The 18,988-nt window shown below is 40.2% G+C and overlaps 1 protein-coding gene and 1 long non-coding RNA gene across 3 annotated transcripts in view; both read right to left on the bottom strand.

Moving 5' to 3' along the window:
* Window positions 1–4,080: 4,080 nt before the first annotated feature.
* Window positions 4,081–8,908, bottom strand: LOC137470164 (uncharacterized). Its single transcript, XR_010996921.1, has 3 exons — window positions 8,535–8,908; window positions 6,336–6,427; window positions 4,081–4,314 (listed from the first exon to the last, which is right to left on the bottom strand). It is a non-coding gene; the product is annotated as an uncharacterized lncRNA (long non-coding RNA).
* A 2,677-nt stretch (window positions 8,909–11,585) lies between these two features.
* Window positions 11,586–18,988, bottom strand: part of PKHD1 (PKHD1 ciliary IPT domain containing fibrocystin/polyductin) — a 238,029-nt gene continuing 230,626 nt past the window's right edge. For both annotated transcript variants that reach the window (XM_068183209.1, XM_068183210.1), the window contains 3 exons: window positions 16,953–17,108; window positions 16,311–16,445; window positions 11,586–12,015 (listed from right to left, as the gene is read on the bottom strand). In XM_068183209.1, coding sequence (XP_068039310.1) covers window positions 11,663–12,015; window positions 16,311–16,445; window positions 16,953–17,108 — 644 coding nt within the window. In that variant the 3' untranslated portion in view covers window positions 11,586–11,662. The remainder of the gene's footprint in view (window positions 12,016–16,310; window positions 16,446–16,952; window positions 17,109–18,988) is intronic.

Here is an 18,988-nt window from a genome sequence, read left to right as displayed (position 1 = left end):
AAACATTCAGTGCTCATGGCCGTGGGTCTGCTGGAAGGTTCTTCTAGTGGCTGTGAGTCCAAAATAAACCCACCTTAACCATTGCAAGGTGCAGCAGAATTTTTCACAAGTTGTCAAGGAGCAGAATTTTATCTCTGTGAGTACCTTGATCAGTGACCTCACAAGAAGCAGCAGTGAGTCCTTGCAATGCACCACAGCCCATTGTGTGTAAAGAAAGAGTGCACATTTTCAGCCCTCAGTACTTTTGTTTCACAAAGCCCTGCTCACAAGACAACTGCAGGCTGGAGCCATGAATCCATTTTCCCTTATTTGCATGAATTTTCCAGAGTCCTTCAGAAGGTATCATACTCAGCACTTCCCAGAGGAAATCATGTGTATAAAATTCATGAGAAATCCCTCTTTCTCTAGAGTATTAGTAGACATCTCTCTATTATGCAACCCAGGAATATTATAAACCAATAAATAAATCTTGAGATGAAGGATATTTGCCTCACCAAAGCAAACATCCTGAGAGGTGGGAGGAGAGTATGTGCAGTGGTTTTAAAGGATAGTCTTGTTGTTTTGAGGGTGTTTTTTTTTATTTCTGAAATATCTATGGTGATTAAGATCAGAGCAGTACTGGCTTAGCCTCAGCAGCAATCTTAGCACAGGAATATGATTCTAATCTGTAATCATCCTTGTAACATGCCTATTTGATTAAGCAATATTAATGAGCTTATATGTGTCATCTCGTGGTAGAGCAGAAGAGAAATATGGTGGCTTAATGCAAATGATCCTTTCCAATTTTTGTCCATTTGCACATAGTAGAGCTGGAGATCATCTAAAAAGCAAGTTTACACCTGAACTCAAGGTTTTCAATCTGCCCATTAAAATAATCCATACAGAACGCACTGTCCTCACAAACTTTGCAAAAGTTAAAAGTTGCTTGAAGCAGAATTTTTGGAGTTACTAAACTGAACTCTATGATCTAATGATTCCATGGCTTTGAAAGAGGGTTTGTATGAATAGAAGTAGTAAATTAACCACATTTACCTTTTAGACTCTATGCGCCTACACAGGCATAGACCCCTACATGTCTGGAAAATGGACCTCATACACTTGGATGGACTTTGGGTGCTGCTGCACCCATTATTTTTTCACTGACAACTTGTCTCACATTGAGGGGAATGCTTTGAGGAGCAGATCCCGAGATTCATAAGAAAAACATGGCTTAGGTTCCTGACGATGGAGTCAGAGCTTTCAAAGATTATTTCTCCAAGGCTTTGCACCATGACACAATTAGGAAGGAAGGACTGAATTGTATGGGAATTTTCTTAATATTAGAGGGCTGAAACACCTCTGAATGAATAAAGAGGACTGGAGGTGTCAGAGGTGTTCCTCACTGCCCTGCTTCCTTTCCTGGTCTCCTGTCTTCCCCTTGCTGTCACAGGATGCGGCATCGCCACCCATAACAACTTTCCCAGGATGAGGAGTGAACTTATACACATCCTCTCTTTCTTCTTTCTAAGTCCCCCACCATTCATGTTTCGATTTTCAGCTGGTTTAAAATTCCTTCGTTTCCTGCCAAGCAAAGTGTTTTCCTCATCTGTGTTTCCTTTGTGAACCCTATACAAAATTCTAAACTACTTCTGCCACTGCAGTCTCCTAAACCAAAAACTGTGTTATTCCTAGAATAAAAGCAACCTCTTCTTATTTAAAATCTTTCTGTCTATGAAGCAAAATAACATTAGCTCCTTTTTAAGATCCTTATCCTGACAAAAAAAATAATTGTTAGTGATTATCTATAATGATGAGAAGCTGTTCTCAGTCACCAGCTGTCAGAACAGAAACTCTTCCTAGTAAATATCCTTAAGTATAATTTTTCTGTCCTAACAAAATGTACCTCATTTCATTGAATACTGGAATGGTTTGGGTTGGAAGGGACTTAAAAGATCTCATTCCAGCTCCCTGCCATGTGCAGGGACACCTTCCACCAGACCAGGTCGTTCCAAGCCCTGTCCAACCTGGTCTTGAACAATTCCAGGGATGGGGCATCCACACGTGGCTGATCCTCTGGTCACACAACATAAGGTATCTGTCCTCTTACATTACTTATCATCCTCGGAAAGATGGAGAATCAATCACCAATTGTAAGAATGGCAACTTTTAGTTAACCTTTTTTATTTATAGGTAACCTGATCCCTCTGTGACCAGACTACAAACAGACATGTTCAGCACTGGCTTCTATAAACACATTTGATGCTCTGAGCCTACTTTTAATCCACTTAATGGGCATCATGTTAATTCTGTGCATTTTTCCCCAGTTCTGTAATCAAGAGGTCATAGTATAGCAAGTCAAATTCCTCACAGATGCCTATTGCTTGAATACTGCTGTCTTTATCAATTGAACTTGTAATCTCATCAGAAAAAGAGCTCTCAATTTAGTTTGGCAGGACCTATTTTCCATAAGCCTGTGTTGACTGGCATTCCCTATATGTCCTTTCTTTATTTCTGAGGATAGGGGACTCCAGGGTATGAGGGAAGAGGCTTTACCACAGCACACGCATCTGCAGCTTCAAATTCAAGCACCAATTGTCAGCTTGTCTCCTGGAGACTCTGGCAGCCTGAAATGGCCCTGGAGTTCTTTTATGCTTTGCTCTCTCCAAATCAAGACTGTCCTGTCTGGAAATCCAGGGAGGCCTTTCTCAGTCTCTATATAAATAATTCTTTCATAGAGCCAACATTATTAGTCATACTGTGCAATGGGTTCTGTGTTAGAATAGTGAGGAAGCCCAGTGGCGGTGTGAAATGACTGATCTCCGGTGTGGATGGAGCTGCAGCCGAGGCCCAAAGCCGCCTCCCTGGAGGCAGGGAGAATTTAACTTGGTGAGGCGGAGGAGGGATTGGTGATATTAGGGAAGCTGGCAATTTGTGTGACGTGACAGCTCCTCTGCACGGACTGCATTTTTTCTTCCCTTTTTTCTTCCCTTTAACCCTCAACACCTTACAAATGAATCCAGTTTAGGTGGCCTTATTATTTCTATTTCTATGTCTACTTTTATTTCTATTATCACTTTTGCTTCTAAATCTATTTCTATTGCTATATCTATCCCTATTACTATCACTATTACCATCTTTCTCTGACACTATCACTACTATTATTTCTATTTCCATTATTATTTGTATTTCTTTCTATTTCTATTTCTATTTCTACTTCTATTTCTACTTTTTACTTCTATTTCTTTTTCTAAATCTATCTCTACATCTATCCCTATTACTACCACTATTGCTATAGTTTTCTCCAACATATCTCTATGATTATTTCTATTATTTCTATTTCTATTTCTATTTCTATTTCTCCTATTTCTACTTTTACTATTTGTATATCTAATTCTGTTCCTACCTCTCTTATTATCACTATTACTTCTATCACTCTTACCTTTTTGTTTCAAGGATGGTTTCAATGGCAACTGGGAAGCCAGGATGGAGCTGCACTTTTGGAAAATAATTAATTAGAAAGAGCCTCAGTGCAGCCTGAAGCCTGAGTGGGCAGAGTGGCTGAGGGAGGGAGCAAAGCTGCATTAGCATTCTCATTTTGCATGTGAGGAGCTGAGGGGCAGAGACATTAAATTAGTGGCCTAAGGTCATAGAGGGGAATTGGTGGCAGGATGCAGACTTGAACTGAGGACAGCTGATATCCAGCCTAATTCATAAGCTGCAAGTCTTGCCCTGCATTACTTTTTCAGTGTTGCTTGTCTTCATTTTCCTCTCTGAAACAGACTTAGATAACCAAAATGCTGTAGTGAATCTTTCTCAGGACAGATAGCCAAAGGAAATGGGTGTTTTTTTTCTGATTTCTTTTCTACTTCTAGTGCAAACTTTAGTGAGTTGCTTAACTCTTCCCTGCTTCACATCATTATCCCTGATTCATGGACAACAGAATAGCTTTCCCTCCTAAAAATGCTGGGAAAAGCATGAGTCTACTATCTCTCTTGGAGGGGAAAATTTGAATTTAAAATAGAATACCACAGATATCAAAATTTTAAAATAAAAATATTTAAAATAATAGTTTTTAAGTAATTCAGATTTATTTAGAATTTTTTCCTGGATTTTTGGTGACTATATATACCCTCAACCTCCTTGAAATGAGGTGCTGCAGGCATTTCTTGGAGGATCTGCAAGATGGGAACTCTGACTGACCTGTTTGGCTCCTGGGTCTATGAGAAGGCTGAAGCCCTGAATTCCTGTAAACTCTTAGGACTGCTTTAGGTGGGGAAACCAGGCAATTCCAGGACCCCCCACCTCCAAGATAAGCTGGTACCGGATGAGGTCCTGCTAAAAAGGGCAAGGGAAGAGCAGGCAACAAATTTCTGTGGGCAAAATTACCACTGGACCTCTACTTGTGCAGCACTTCTGCACTTTTTCCATCAGAAAATGACTCATGTTGAGTTCCAGACTGATCAGTGAAAGACTCCACTGGAACTAAAAGCTGAGCTGGGTTAAGATGAAAATGAGGGCTGGACAAAGTTGGAAGTCAACTATGTCATTTAAGTTATTCAGGTAACACCTGAAGAGAAACAGGCTCTTGCACAGGGTGATTCAGCCTATCCTGCAATAGCTGTGCATGAAAAATGAAAAGCAGCACCCTCCTGGATCCATATCTGATATTACCTACAATAAAGGGAGAGTCAAGTCAGTCTAGGCACATAACTTTTAATATTTAGGGGTAATGAGTGTAGATGAAATGTAGGTGGGTTGGTTAATCAGTAGCCTAAATAAAAATATTCATAGAATCATGGAATCATGGAATAGATTGGGTTGGAAGAAACCTTAAAGCTCATCTCATTCCATTCCCCTGTCATGGGCAGGAACATCTTCCACTAGACCAGGTTGTTCAGAACCCCGTGCAACTTGGCCTTGAACACTTCCAGGGATGGGGAGTCCACAATCTTTCTGGACATAGTCTCCAGTACCACCTCTTGGGAGTAAAGAAAAATTTGTGTTGTGTTCAGGGTTTACCTCCTGTATGTCAAACTCTACACATAAATAGCCATAAATATATTCCCCATTACCAAAGGAAACCAATTATTTTATGCTCTGCCTGTGAATACCAAGACCCAAATCAGCCATGATTTTGCTCAGCTGAAATTTCCTTTGGTAACAATTTTGCCTCTCACAGTGGAGCAAAAGCCTCATTTTCAAAGAAATAGAGGTACTGAGACCCACAGCAATGAACTTGTGATGCTGTTCACTTGGGAATAGCGTTTCAGTCATCAGGACATCATATAATCTACCATGCAATTGTACATTAAACAAGTGGATACTGAATCATCTCTGGACTAGTAAGCTTCTAAGCCTAGTGGTGGACATGAAGATAAAAAAGTCCCAATGGGCAAGTCTTAAAAAGGACTTGTAATTTTTGTTTCAGCTAATCACCATTTGCGTGTCTGAAAACACAAGAAAGCACAAGGCAGAACAGAACAAACGCAGCATCCCTCTCCCTGCAATGCACATCTTTTCTCTGGGATTAAAATAGGGTTTGCATTTTAAATTTTCATTTACTAAACAGAAAAATATTTTACCAGGATGGAATGGTATTAAGGAGAAATGATTCTTTGTGTGCCCTCAGGCCTGGTGAAGACAGGATTTGATTTGCTGTGTTAGGCTGGAATCTGGATTGATACACAGAGATGAGAAGGTGTTTAATAAAATTTACATTTCATTTTCTCACTTGACACCAGTCTCCTGTCACTCACCAAATGAAGGGAATACGACAAATAACTTTTGTCAGCACCTAGACACGGAGAGACAGTCTGGGAAGGGAGAGCAAGGGTGGGATATTTTTAACATCACTCCCTTTGACGGCTGCAAGACTTGGCACCAGCTTCATCTTTAATGTACTTTGGAACAGAGAGGTGCATCAGGAGAAAAAGCACAAATTAATTCAACCCACAGGTATGGAAAATGATCCATTAGGAAATGACCCTCACCCAAAGCAGCAGGGAATTTAGGCTGTGCCCTGTGCTCAGCTTGAGTGCAGCTCCTGTATCTGACAAATGCAAGCTGACCTGGCTTGAGTCCATCCTTCACAGAGCTGCTCCAGAGACTCTTTCTCACTTCACTGTCTTGGCTGTGTCACTGCTTTCTGTTCTTCTTCCTTCCCAAAATTAAAGTTCATGGGTTTATTATTAAGCCCTTTCATCCCTGTTTGCTTTTTTTCCACCTGACTCTGGGTTTCTAGTTGAGGACCAAAGGTCAAGATGCCAGTCAGCACCTACATGCCACAGGTTTAACTGCACAAATAAAGAGGTTTTTTTGCAGGAGGATTCAGTATTCTCCTTCTCTTCCTGTATTACCCTTTATCTGTTCAGCTGAATCTTAAATCAGGTGCCTGAATCCCACAGGACTCCCACAGGACTTGGAAAGTGATGAAGAATGTGTGGTACATCTGGAAAGCAAGGTGAATATGTATTACTCCCTATATGCTATGCAAAAAAAAAAAAAAAAAAAAAAAAAAACCCAAACAAAACAAAAAACAAACAACCAAACCAAAACAAAAAACAAAACAAAAAAAAAAAACCAAAAACAAAACAAAAAAAAAAAACCAAAAAAAAAACAAACAACTTCAAAATACCAGGCAGGACACTTAAAGTAAAAGCATAATTTGCTTTTTTAAATTTTCTTTCTTTTTTCTTCTTTTTTTTTCTGTTTTTTCCCCCTCCACATGGATATAGATAATTCAGTTTAACATTATATTAGTGCTACAATTCTAAAAAAAGTTCAAGGATAATAAGTCATTAGGAGCAACCAACAATCCCAGAAGTCTCTTCTTGCTAAAAATAAAATCCAGGAAGGGCTAATTTCATATTTTCCTTTTTCTTACATTCGTCCCCAAGTATCCAACACTGGTAGCCCTCAGGTCTAACACAATATGGAAACTGTTCAGAGGCTGACCTTGCTTATGTGGAGCCTTCTGTCATGGCCTTACTTCCAAACTACTTTTATTTTCCTCTTTGCTAGTTCTTCCCCATTGTTTTTCTCCTTTTTGTGAAAGAAAAGAGGAAAGAAAAGAAAAAGAAAGCAAAAGGAGAGCATAAATACCGCTCCTAATGACCCTCCTCCAACAGACATTTCAACTTCCATTAAAAAATAAAAATTTTTCTGTGTCTTTTTATTTTCCTTTTTGGAAAACTCACTAATAACAGAGTCATTGTAGTTCACTTTTTGTTCTATAAAAACTGAAAATTTTGAAATGCTTTGGTGAGAGAAGAGAAGGTTGTTGGCAGCTCCTTGGCAGTTCCAGCCCTGCACACAGAGGTTTGAGCCAGGGAAAAGAAGCTCTGGTACTTCTGAAATATTCTTCCAAGGTTGGCCTCAGACTTCCTGGAGCTTTAGTGTCCCTCACTGCAGCCCATCACGTCACCCAATATGGGAAGTTTTGTACCTCAGGTAGCACCTACCTCCTGTCCCCACTCCCCCAAAAACACAGTCCTTATTTACACCAGAGAAATCCCGCTTTGCTAGTGTGTTCCAGAATCTTGGAATCATCCTTTGGGATATCTGGCTTTTGCTCTTGCAAAATAATGCTGCCCGACAAATTATCACCCAGCATTTCCCACATTTCAGTGGGTAGAAAGCTGGAATTATTTCACATTCTGGCAAACGCATAATGACTGCAAAAAATTGTATCTAAAAACCTGTGAATCTGGATAAGCAGTAAGTGTCCATAATCACCCTTGGAGTGTTGAATCATGCAGCTTCCTTGATCCACTGAAGGTTTCCTCTCACAGTTCCTAGTCCAGAGAAGATATTTTTTGAGTGCAATTCACTGTTAATAAAGTTATTCTTTGCAGAGTCAAGAGCTCAGAGAAAAACCTTCTTACTGGACACTTGCCTCCTTTATTTGCCATTTATACCTCTCATGCTAGAGAAATAAATGTCATAATAAATAACATAATAAATAGGGACTGGAAGTTATACCATATAGAGATGATCAAAAGGTTTATAATCTCATTGATGTTATTTGGTTTTTCTTTCTTTTTTTTTTTTTTAATTTTGTCTTAGGCACACAATTCCTTCAACCCAGACTGTAATTAATTTTACTACATCACCAGTTATCTCTGCTCCCTAACCAGGCTTGTCATTTTAATTTTTCACAGGCTTTCTTTTTTCTATCCATGTGCCTGTTCCTGTATCTTCATGAAGTCTCATCAGCTCTGGCCCAAAGCCTTAGGCAAATTTGTCTGTAATGCACTCTTCTACTTCAGACATAAGAGGAAAAAATAACACCCCCACAAAAAAAAAGGAAAAAAAAAAAAAAGGAGGAAGAATAATTTTGACCATACATTGTCTAGCAATTCAGAAATCCTGGAGAGCTCGGTTAAAAGTAAGGCATCCTTTCAGTTATATTCTTATTTATATCAATAAAGGAACTCAGAGGTATTGTAGATGGGACTACAGAAAAAGGTTACCACGTGGAAATCCCAAATCCAGCAAACTTAATGAAATTTTTGCCATTGGCTTCAGTAGAGCCAAACTTGTCAAATTTCACTGACATTTAACATGACTGTCCAGAAAGAGTTTGGGCCTCAGAGGATGGAACTCCACAGGCAGATCCATAGATTTTTTATTAATTTTTCCTGTACTTTGAAGGCTTCCTTCATGTCCAGTGTGGGGAAGCTACACTTTGTTAATCCCAAATAGATTTGCTGGAAATATTTTGTGTCCCTCACAGAGCTGGTCTGAGTGTGGGCTGTGCTGGAGCTTGAACCTCTGCCACAAAATCCCCACGGACTCCTTCCAAAATCCAAGCTGAAATCCTGCTTGTTGTCTCTTTATGTCCTCACAGAAGATGGACTTTGACAGCAGCTGAATGCCCTGAGCTGAGCCAGAGGGCTTGGATAAATCCAAGTCTATAAAGGCACCACATCCCATGGCTAACCCACCCACACACCACACTGTAGATTCTTCCTCTGCCTTCTTCCACTGCATCCCTACCCTGGCCCCACCCTGGGTTTTGGAATACAGAATGTATTTTATCCATAAAATTAATCCATAAAACACCCATGCAAAGATGGAAACAACTGTTGTCCTAATTGTAGTGTAAGGATTAAGAACTCGAAGCAAAAGTTGAGCAGGATCACTAAAAATACTGACCACAACAGAGCAATGACAACAAGAGCCCCTCAGGACAAGCTGGCATTCAAAGTACTGGAAAATTAGGTTTTTGTCTGTGGATATGAGACATTTCTTCTCTTCTTTGCCTTGCCCAGGACATTCTGTAGCAGTTTGGGTGGGGCTGTTCACAGAACCACAGAATGGGTTGGGTTTGAAGGGACCTCAAAGATCACCCTGTTCCACCTCCTGCCATGGGTGGGGACACCTTCCTCTATCCCAGGGTGCTCCAAGCCCCATCCAGCCTGGGCTTGGACACATCCAGGGATGGAGCAGCCAAAACTTCCCATCTAATCACACAGTTCCTTTAAGAGTGAGCATTTTAACTCAGTCTCATGGAAAACATATATGGAAAACATTTCAAAATAAATCTGGATCTCCCTGTGCCACAAAGCAGAAGGAACCCATTTCATTAAATTGCTGTGGCAGTAAGTCTAAACCAAATTATTTTAGGAAAAAGATGTCATTTTATGTTTAGACATGAAATGGCTTCAACCTCTTCAACCACTGAGTCTCATTCACATCTTTCTTTCTGATCACTACAGCATTGTGGTTTTCTTTTCTTTTTTTTCTTTTTCTGATACAAAAGATCCCCTAAATGTGTTATTTATTCAGGATTTGTTGCATATTTGCACCCATTTTTCACCATGTTGTTTTCACTTTCTCCCCACTTCTTTCCCATGTGCCACTGCTCACTCAGTTGAAAATGCTGCAATTAAAGAATTTTAGCCCTGTTCATTCTATTAGAGGTCCAGCTATACAAGACATTACTTATTCTGCAAACAAAGTATGGATAAATTCAAGGATTATGCGCTAAAGGATTAATTTAAACCCTTAACTATTTCCAGTATATCTGACTTTTTCCCCAAAAATAATTCTTTTTTTTGTATAGTATTTTCATATAACTAATTTAATGATATTTTCTGGCATTCTGACACGTATAATTATATATTATTTTCTTTTATACTGGTTGGATGTGATGGAGTGACTTGCTGGAAGTAGAAACATTGAAGGGAAATAGAATTCATGGAATGGAGGAATTGTATTTCTGCAGAGGGAAGCCTCTACTGCCATGTGAAAGCATCTGAAACTGGGTATCAGCTGTGGAGAAAAGGAAGGGTTTCCCAATAATTTCACCAGAAATGGATGTCTTTAAAAGCTATAACTTTTTATTCAGACCCTGAATCGTGATCCTTAGGGATCTACCCAATAATAATATTTTGGTCTCTGCAGAAAATAATGTAATAAATGGCTTTCCCAAAACATGGAAGAGGTCAGAAATGCTGATCCATTGCACTTAATAAGATCTTCATCCACAGGCGTCTTAAACCAAAAAAACTCCTATTCACTCAACAAGAAGCCTAGCTCAGTGTGCAGTCAGTCTAATTTCACCCCCAAATTATGATTATAAAGACAGCAGAGTGCAGAAGCCAAAGATTGTGAATCTATTTTTGTGCCCAGGAAACTGAGCAGCTTGAACAGAATCTGCACCTTAACTCCTTCAGCTTGAAGAGAATTGGTTTGTGGTTTGAGTTTTCTCCAAATCAAGGTTTCTCACCTTCTCTTTCACTGCTGATCCAGACAGAAACCTCATCTTCCTGATCAAGTAGTTTTTTTCTGCAAAGGAGTATAAATTTATCTGGTGCCACCAGGACACCTTGCAACCAAGAATTTTATGGTACAGAGAAGGTATAATAAAGTTCCTCATCTTCCAGCTCAGTAAAGCAAATCACAGAGGAATTCCCTGAGCAACTGAAGAATATCAGCATTATTATTATTATTATCATCCATAAAGAGTAATGTTCATAACAAGACAGTGATTTAAAGGTGTCAAAAAACAATGCCATGGTGAAGATTTAGTCAGTAAAACACTTTAATCTAAAAAAAAAAAAAATTAAAAAAACCCCAAACCAAACCAAAACCAAAAAAACAAACAAAATCCCCAAAACAAAACAGGTTCAAGTAGAGAACTATGTAAGCACTTACTCAAGCCACAATGAAAGTTGAATAAATGTAAAAAAAAGGAAAATATTTGTGTACATACTAAGGTTCTTTGAATGAAACGAAAAGCATGGCTGGAAGAAATGGGAAATTTATATATATTTACATATATTGATAATCACCAGCAATGCTCGAGACACTAAGACTACATCCATGCTAGAACATTGCAGTGTCAGAAACCCTGTGGAGTTAGGCTGATCCCTTACTGCTTTTGATCCCATAAGCACTCCCCAAAACAACTCCTGAAGAGAGTTTTGGAGTAGTGAGGAGAACTGTTCTCAAAGAGCAGTTTGGATGCAGCCACCCCATTTTGGAAGCCAAGAAAGGTCAGCATCAAAGAGCCTCGAAGTTGGCTGCAGGACCATTTGCCCACGTGGCCATGTGGTCACCCATCCCATTGGGCACAAACCACAACAAACCCACAAACCTGTAGGGTTTTCTCTGAGCACAGAGGCAAAAGGCTCAGCCCCACAGTGACTGCAGTTGTTCACCCCCTCCCATCACTGCCTCACCCCTCTGCTGCCACCATGGCCACGCACTCTCTGACATCGTTCTGGGGTTGGGGCATCCTGTCGGGCTTCTCTCTTTCCTGGCTGTACCCAGCTGAAGGTTGGGGCATTTCCTCCTGGCTGGAGCATCCGGGGACTGCTGGCTGCTGAAGCTCCTCAGAGTCACCAGGAGATCTTTCTCCACGGGGCTGTTGGTGACTGTCACTTTTCCTGGCTGAGGGAAAGGTGTGTCTGTCACTTGTCTTGGGCTGGACAGTGCTTGGCTTTCTTGCTGAATTGGCTTCACAGGGCTGCAGGTTCAGCTCCTCTGCATGTCCTGTGGCAGCTCTCATTGCTCCACTTCCTTCCATATCTACGAAAACAAGACTTGTTTGTTTCTCACAATAATTATGAGACCCTCACCTTCATGGATACTATCCTTTTATACCTTTATTGTGTGTTAAAGACATCAATACATTTTTAATATTTTTTTCCCCGTTTTACATGGGCGGACAATGATAGGACAAGGGGAAAGAGTTTTAAACTGAACAGGAGAGATTTAGGTTAGAGATTAGGAAAAAAATTCTTCCCTGTGGGGGTGGTGAGGCCCTGGCACAGGTTGCCCAGGGAAGCTGTGGCTGCCCCAAGCCCAGCTGGTTTGTGCTTATTGACACACTAACAGCTGCTAGAGCATCTCCAGCATTAAGAAAATGTTTTAATAAATGTGTAATGATCAATTGTATAGAATATAGTTTCTTAGTAAGCTATGTATTGCTAAGACTAATAGTATTTTAACAATACACACCCATAAAATGCATCATCCGTTTCTGAAACAGGCTGTAACTTAGGGTAGAACTTTGTATTTCTGACATTTGAGTCCTACTCAAGGCAGAGCCTGTAACCTGCAATGCTGTTTTTTTAAAATGACAAAGGAAAGATGCAGGAAAAGGTAAATATACAGGATAATACATTTTTCATTTGGGAATGTTTGCATCCTTATCTATCAAATGGTTGTCAATAACAGAGGCAGGGTCTCTTGTAGTGACATAGCAGATAATTTTGGAGCTGACAGAGTGCCATGATTGGCAGCCTAATTTGTAGCTTCATGTGGATGCTAAAACATTTATAGTTTTCTTGTAATCCTCTTCCTTCCCCCATGAAAAAAAATGCCATCAGCCTACACCCAAACCTTTAATACTCATTTCAAATCCAGAACTAGTTCTGGTCAATGTGTCATGTGTTAGTGGACAAAATCTGATTTTTTTAGTCCATTTATCAGCACACATTATAGGTCTTTAGCACAAATAATGCCAGAAAATGTATCATTACCACTTCTGATGATTTAAGTTTGTCCTTTCAGTTTAACCCTTAACAGCCTGTGACATTCAGCCTCATAGCTGCTTGGATCTTTTGCTCAGATTCATTCTCTTCTGCATTTCCTGTAATTCATTAATTGGAACTATATTTGCTAAATCATGGAATATCTCAAATTGGAAGGGACCCATAAAGGGTCATTGATTACCCCCCCTGCTTCTCACAAAAACACCTAAAATTAAATCATGTTTCAGAAAGGTTGTGCAGACACTCCTTGACCAACGTGAACTCTGACATCTCTGGCAATGACTTCATGCTTGTGCTCATTTTTTCTGTTAAAGGCTGTTTTTTTCTACTCATAAATTTAAATTTCAGGGTTGTACCTTTTGGAAATCCACCAGAAAGTTGTTTCCAAAATTTCAGCAGTCAGACATTCTATTATGTTTAGCACTTTTCCTTCTTAAGCTGGCTTTAACTTTAGGTAGTTGGCTGATTTAAGGTACAAATTACATACATCATCAGGTTCAATTTTCATCTTTAGAAACATAAACAAGATAATAAGGCTATGATCTCCTATACCAAAGCTTCATGTTAGTTCTGGAGATTTATTGACTCTCTCATCTTCAAAGGTGCCATTATCAACGGTGGAAAAAAGGTTTTTCAAGCAAGTTTGAATCAATTGAAAAGGCTACAAGTTTTCTGGATAGAAGCAGTTTCAAGGATGAAGTACTGCCTTGAGAGTCCTGATTTTTAAACATTAAATACAAACTATTCAATATCATGAAAGCATATGATTAACTGGATTACATACCAGATAAAAGAGCTCAGGCAGAAATTATATATGGGAAATAATTCTCGGGGATGTGTGGCAGTACCAGACTCTACCACTGAAATGGAAGATATTCAGTGTTTCTACTGGTTATTTGGAATTTAAACTGAAATTGATTCTGATGAAATTTTCTAAAACAAAGCGATAATGGCAAACTGGTAGAAAGGAAGGAAGAGGAGTTGATCTGAGCAATCTAGGAGCCAGAAGGGGAGACCCAGTTCACAGACTGGGATAACATTTTCAGGAACACACAGCGATTTCTAGCTGAAGATGTCCAAGGAGTTCAGAATAAGAATCAGTCAGGTACCATTCTGAAAAGGTTCTGAGAAAGGACAGAAAATTGAAGCTGGAAATGTAAGGTGTAGGAGGATACAAGCTCTCTGTTGAACCACCAGACTAAACTGCAAAAAGAAAAAGGAACAATATGTTTCTGCACCTCCAGGTGTGTTCTGTTAACAGTGCCTTAGTCCATCAAAAGTTCTTCAATGCAAGAGAGAGATAATTTCAAGAAGCGAAGGAGATTTTTCTTGTTAGACCAAGGTTAGGCAAGGCAATGTCTTGATCCCTTCTCCCTGCTGTACTGCATAACTGTGCATATTGTTTTCTCCCACATCTTCATCCTCAGGTGCCCCTTTTGGTACAATATCCAGGGCCCTTGATCCACTGGACTTTGCACTCTAGAAGCACCCATCAATGAGAAAATCTCTGTTTTGCAAGTCTTACTGTGGTGAATGATAAATAAAGGCCCTGAACACTTAATTTTGTTAGAAAAGCGATATTTCTTATGAGTGGAAGAGCTACAAAGCAGAAGCTAAACAAAAAGAGTGATGCTTTGATTTCTTCTCTCTCTCTCTCTCCAAAACCAACAGCACTTTAAATAGAAGTGAATCAAACATTAGATGTTTCCAAGTCATATATATTAAATTCACTTAAGATATTGTTATCCTTGTTTAGATTTGAACATATTGGGGAATCTTTTTGTCTTGCAACTATTCCTAAAAGACTCTAAGTGGCTGGATTGCCTTTTCCTGACAAAAAAAATTCTTCCCATGAATTATTTACACGACGGCTCCAATCAACGCTGTACCTGTCAGCCTCCCAAGCCAAAATGAAAGTTCACTATGTAAAGGTGCCAAGGGAGAGTGGCAGCCTCCCACTGCGAGTTTATAGACAGAACTAAGTCAGCACGCATTATGTGTCAGAGCCGACATCAGACAGAATCAGATCCTTTGATCTCAGACCTCCACAGGAAGCTTAGATCTCAGACAAATTAGATAAAAAATGAATTTATAGCAGATATGTGTCCTAAGGCACACAGCTGAATGCTGTGTTTTGGAAGAGTATGGCAAATATCAAAACACATAAACTGCAGAATTTCCTCTCTCCTTCTCTCTATCCTTCTGCTTTTGTGATAGACACTAATTAAAAGGAGATAAAACTCCAGCTCGCCTTTTCCTGCCTCTTATGTAATCCACAGGCTTCAGTGAGGAGGAGGAAAAAGAAATTCCCAAAACAGAGTAAATGGGGGGTTCATCAGGGTTACCCGAATGCCCTTAGATCTGTGCTGTTGGCAGGTGAGATAAAAAAAAAGCCCTCAACTACTGTAAGAACATTTCACACTTGCAGAGAAGGAAGCCGGTGCTTTGTGCTGCCAGCCACATGCCCCCGGGGCTGTCTGCTTTTCCGTGACCTCAGAAGAAGTCGGGTTTGATCAGAAGATGATGAAAGGACAAGTCTGGAGAAAGTGTGCGGGGAAAGGGTTGTTTGTGGCTGGACCCTGGGGAGTAAAGTGGGACACAGGGTGGCGTGGGTGGGAGTGGAGCTGCTTTGGGCTGCTGGTTTGGACTCACAGGACCGTGCAAATGAGCCCTGGGTGGGTTTCTTACCTCCAGTGTAACTCACAGTCCTTCACAGCCTGCAAACCTGCCCAGAGCTTTTGAACCCCCTCCACCACCTGGAGATGTGGGCAGGGAGGAGCCCTGCTCCTCCAGGCATGTGGGGATGCCAGGAGTATTGGTCCCTGCCCTACTCCAAAAACACTGGGAGAAATCATGGGCTCATTGAATCATAGAATGTCCTGGATTGTGGGGAAGGAACCCAAATGGATCACTGAAATCCAGTCCCTGTCCCTGCACAGGACACCCCAGAATCACAGCATGAGCTGCCTTCACTGTAGCTGGGAATTCACCCCATCTGTATTAAAGGAGATGAAATGACAAAGGAAAAAGTCAGGGAGGAGAAGGAGAAGGCAATAAAGATATAGACATTTTGAGACTGTGCCACTGATCCTATACAAACCTATAGAATCACAGAATCACTGAAGTTGGAAAAACCTTTTAGACCATTGCATCCAACCACCAAGGCAGCACCACTGTATTCACCATTAAACCTCTCTCCAGCTGCCACACATTTTTTGAACACTTACAGTGATGGCGACTCCATCACTTCCCAGGGAACATCTGAACATGTTAAAAGACATTAACTGACTCTTTTGGTATCCAATAATTTATGAATTGCAGTCTCACCTCCTGCTACAGTCACTCCACTTTTATTTGGTCCTTGATTGTAGTGAGGCTTGGTGGGAGCTGCAGGAGGCTGTGCTTGCTCACTGGGTCTCTTGGTGCTGTTCTGTGGTAGATGAGGCCGTTCAGCCCTTGTTTCTGCAATGAAACACACTGTCACATCACCCTCAGCACATCCTCTGCTCAGCAGAAATTATTAATTCAAGCAAAAATTGAACATATTGTTGAATATATAGTAGCAAATTGCTTGAATATATATATGCCACCAAATGCTATGTCCACTCACCTTTAAACACTTCCAGGGATGGTGACTCCACCACTACCCTGGGGAGCCTGTTCCAGTGCTTAACAATCCTTTCCTAGAAGAAACTTTTTGTAATATCTGTCTGGACTCACACACCTTTTATAGGAATAACCTTGAACTATCATAGAATTATAGAATATTCTGAGTTGGAAAGTACCCACACTGACTATTGAAGCCCAACTGTTGTCTCTTCATAAACTACAAACTATATCCTAATTACTGAACATCCCAGAGCTTTTTCTGGGTTCTATTGTCTGAAACCCATTGTAGCCTCTCTGGGGATTTGTTAAACAAAATAAGGAGTCTGCAAGTATAAATTTTTGTGGATATTTCCAACTTACTGTGGCTTTTGCTCTTCCTGAACCAGCAGAATGAAAGAACAATGATGAATGCAGATGCTGCTGAACCCAGTATGACAACGAGAATCATGCTGGCCCTGGCTCTCATGAGCACAGGGAAGGTGGAAAATGGCTGGGAGAGCACAGTGAACTTTACCCCTGAGAATTTAAAGCAGACAGTTTATTACAAAAGCAAGGACAGCAATTTCACAGTTGAAACACCACCCTATAGCTTTTTAACAGGGATGCCACTGTTAAGGATGCATTCAGGGACAAACCACAAATCCATCTATCTCCAGACAGATCCAACATTAATGGACAATATTTATTTAGGACTGAGTACCAGGATAGCCCAAACGTGTAACAATATTTCTACGAGCTAAGTTTAAAGCTTTCAGTGCTACCTGGAGCATAAACAGCTTCTTTGCATTCAACAGTACTTAATATTTCTTCTATGAATTTGTCTAACTGACACAAACCCCAGAAAATACGTTCACAATACATCTGCTTCTGAGGCCAGACAGATCAGGCCCCTACAGAAAAAAATGCATATTTTCTGCAACAGAAACCAGTTCTAATAAGACAGAATAAGACAGTTCTTAATACTGATTTTTTTTACAGGCTATACCTGAATCATAATCAATAACAGTTAGGAGGAACCCAGAAATATTCACCAGCATGAAGATTAAATCCATGATCAGAAAACTCCCAGTTAACTTGTTAATATTTTCCACGTTGATAATGAACATTATAAATAAAAAATGTCAGTGTCTTTGCTGTTGCACTGTAAATATTTTGACTCTTGAAAGACAGAAGCTCTGGGTAATGCTCTGCACCCAGAGGATCTAAAATTTTCTCTAAATGGCAGAATCAAGCCAGGCACTGCTCATAGTCTCTGTGTTCAAGAGTTCATTGGGTCTCAGACCTGAGTTGCAAGGACTGGAAGAGGATTAGTACTGCCCTTTTGAAATAGAGAGAGGTTTTGATTCCCTAAATTATTTCCAAAACAAGTTCTGAATGCAGATGTGCTGGGCAGGCCAAGAGTTTAGGAAAACTGGCCCTGGTACTCTCTGTAGACCTCCTTGAAGGATGTGGATTAGCACATCAACTCATTATATGTCTTACTACCTGACTCATTATTGGTCCTAACCCCACAGTTCTAAACATTTTGATGGATGCATATTTCTTTTATTTGAGTTCCGCTTTTAATAAAAATCTAAAAGCCTTTTTTTTTCATCAATTCATTAAAAAAAATCAGAAATGCTGTCAGATGGAGGCTTGGAGACCAGGGTAAGTAGCTGTAAGTATTTTAAGCAGAAACTAATTAGATTTGTGTCAGTGTTGTCCACCTGAATGAAGCTGAGCTGCATCAGAACAAGGTGGGAAGCATTGCTCCAATTGGGAGAAATCTGCCTGCAGGTACAAACACATATGAACTTCAGCTGAGAGAAGAAATCTCTCAGGTATCAAGGACTCTACACAGACAGGTGTTTAAAGGTGTTTTGCTCTTCTCTAATAGTCCATGAGTAGGATGCTGTTGGTTTAAAGGGAAAGTGGATGTATCAAACCCATTGGGATCCATATCAGTGAAGGGAATATTACTGTAAAACAAGGAGCAGGATGATGCAGTAGTGCTATGAATAGTCTGCTCTCCCCAGGAACTACAGCTAAAACATTTGGGATTATTGCATTTGACATCAGCTGCACCTCCTGAGCTGTCTCCAAACAGTGAATTATGCCAGGCTAAGTGCATAGAGCAACTGGTTGATGAAGATGTATCACAAACATCTACTATTTGATTGTTTAATTTCTTAAAGTGAGTCTCTTTTGTAAGAATCTGGGAGTGTAAAAACCTTTATGCTGTCTCCAGCATGGTACCCAATTACAAGGAGCAAAAGGGATTGTGCCTTTGGTGTGTACTTTTGCAATGCACCTTTAAAGTGTGGAATAATCCGATTTACACAGGTGATACCTGCACAGGTGCTTCAGCTGCCGGTATACATTGGTACCTCTAAACATCCTCCATGTGGGGGAATGGT

The sequence above is a fragment of the Anomalospiza imberbis genome, chromosome 3 (assembly GCF_031753505.1).
Source record: "Anomalospiza imberbis isolate Cuckoo-Finch-1a 21T00152 chromosome 3, ASM3175350v1, whole genome shotgun sequence".
Taxonomy (NCBI): domain Eukaryota; kingdom Metazoa; phylum Chordata; class Aves; order Passeriformes; family Viduidae; genus Anomalospiza; species Anomalospiza imberbis.
The sequence above is the reverse complement of the archived record's forward strand: the minus strand, read 5'-3'. Positions and strand labels throughout refer to the sequence as shown.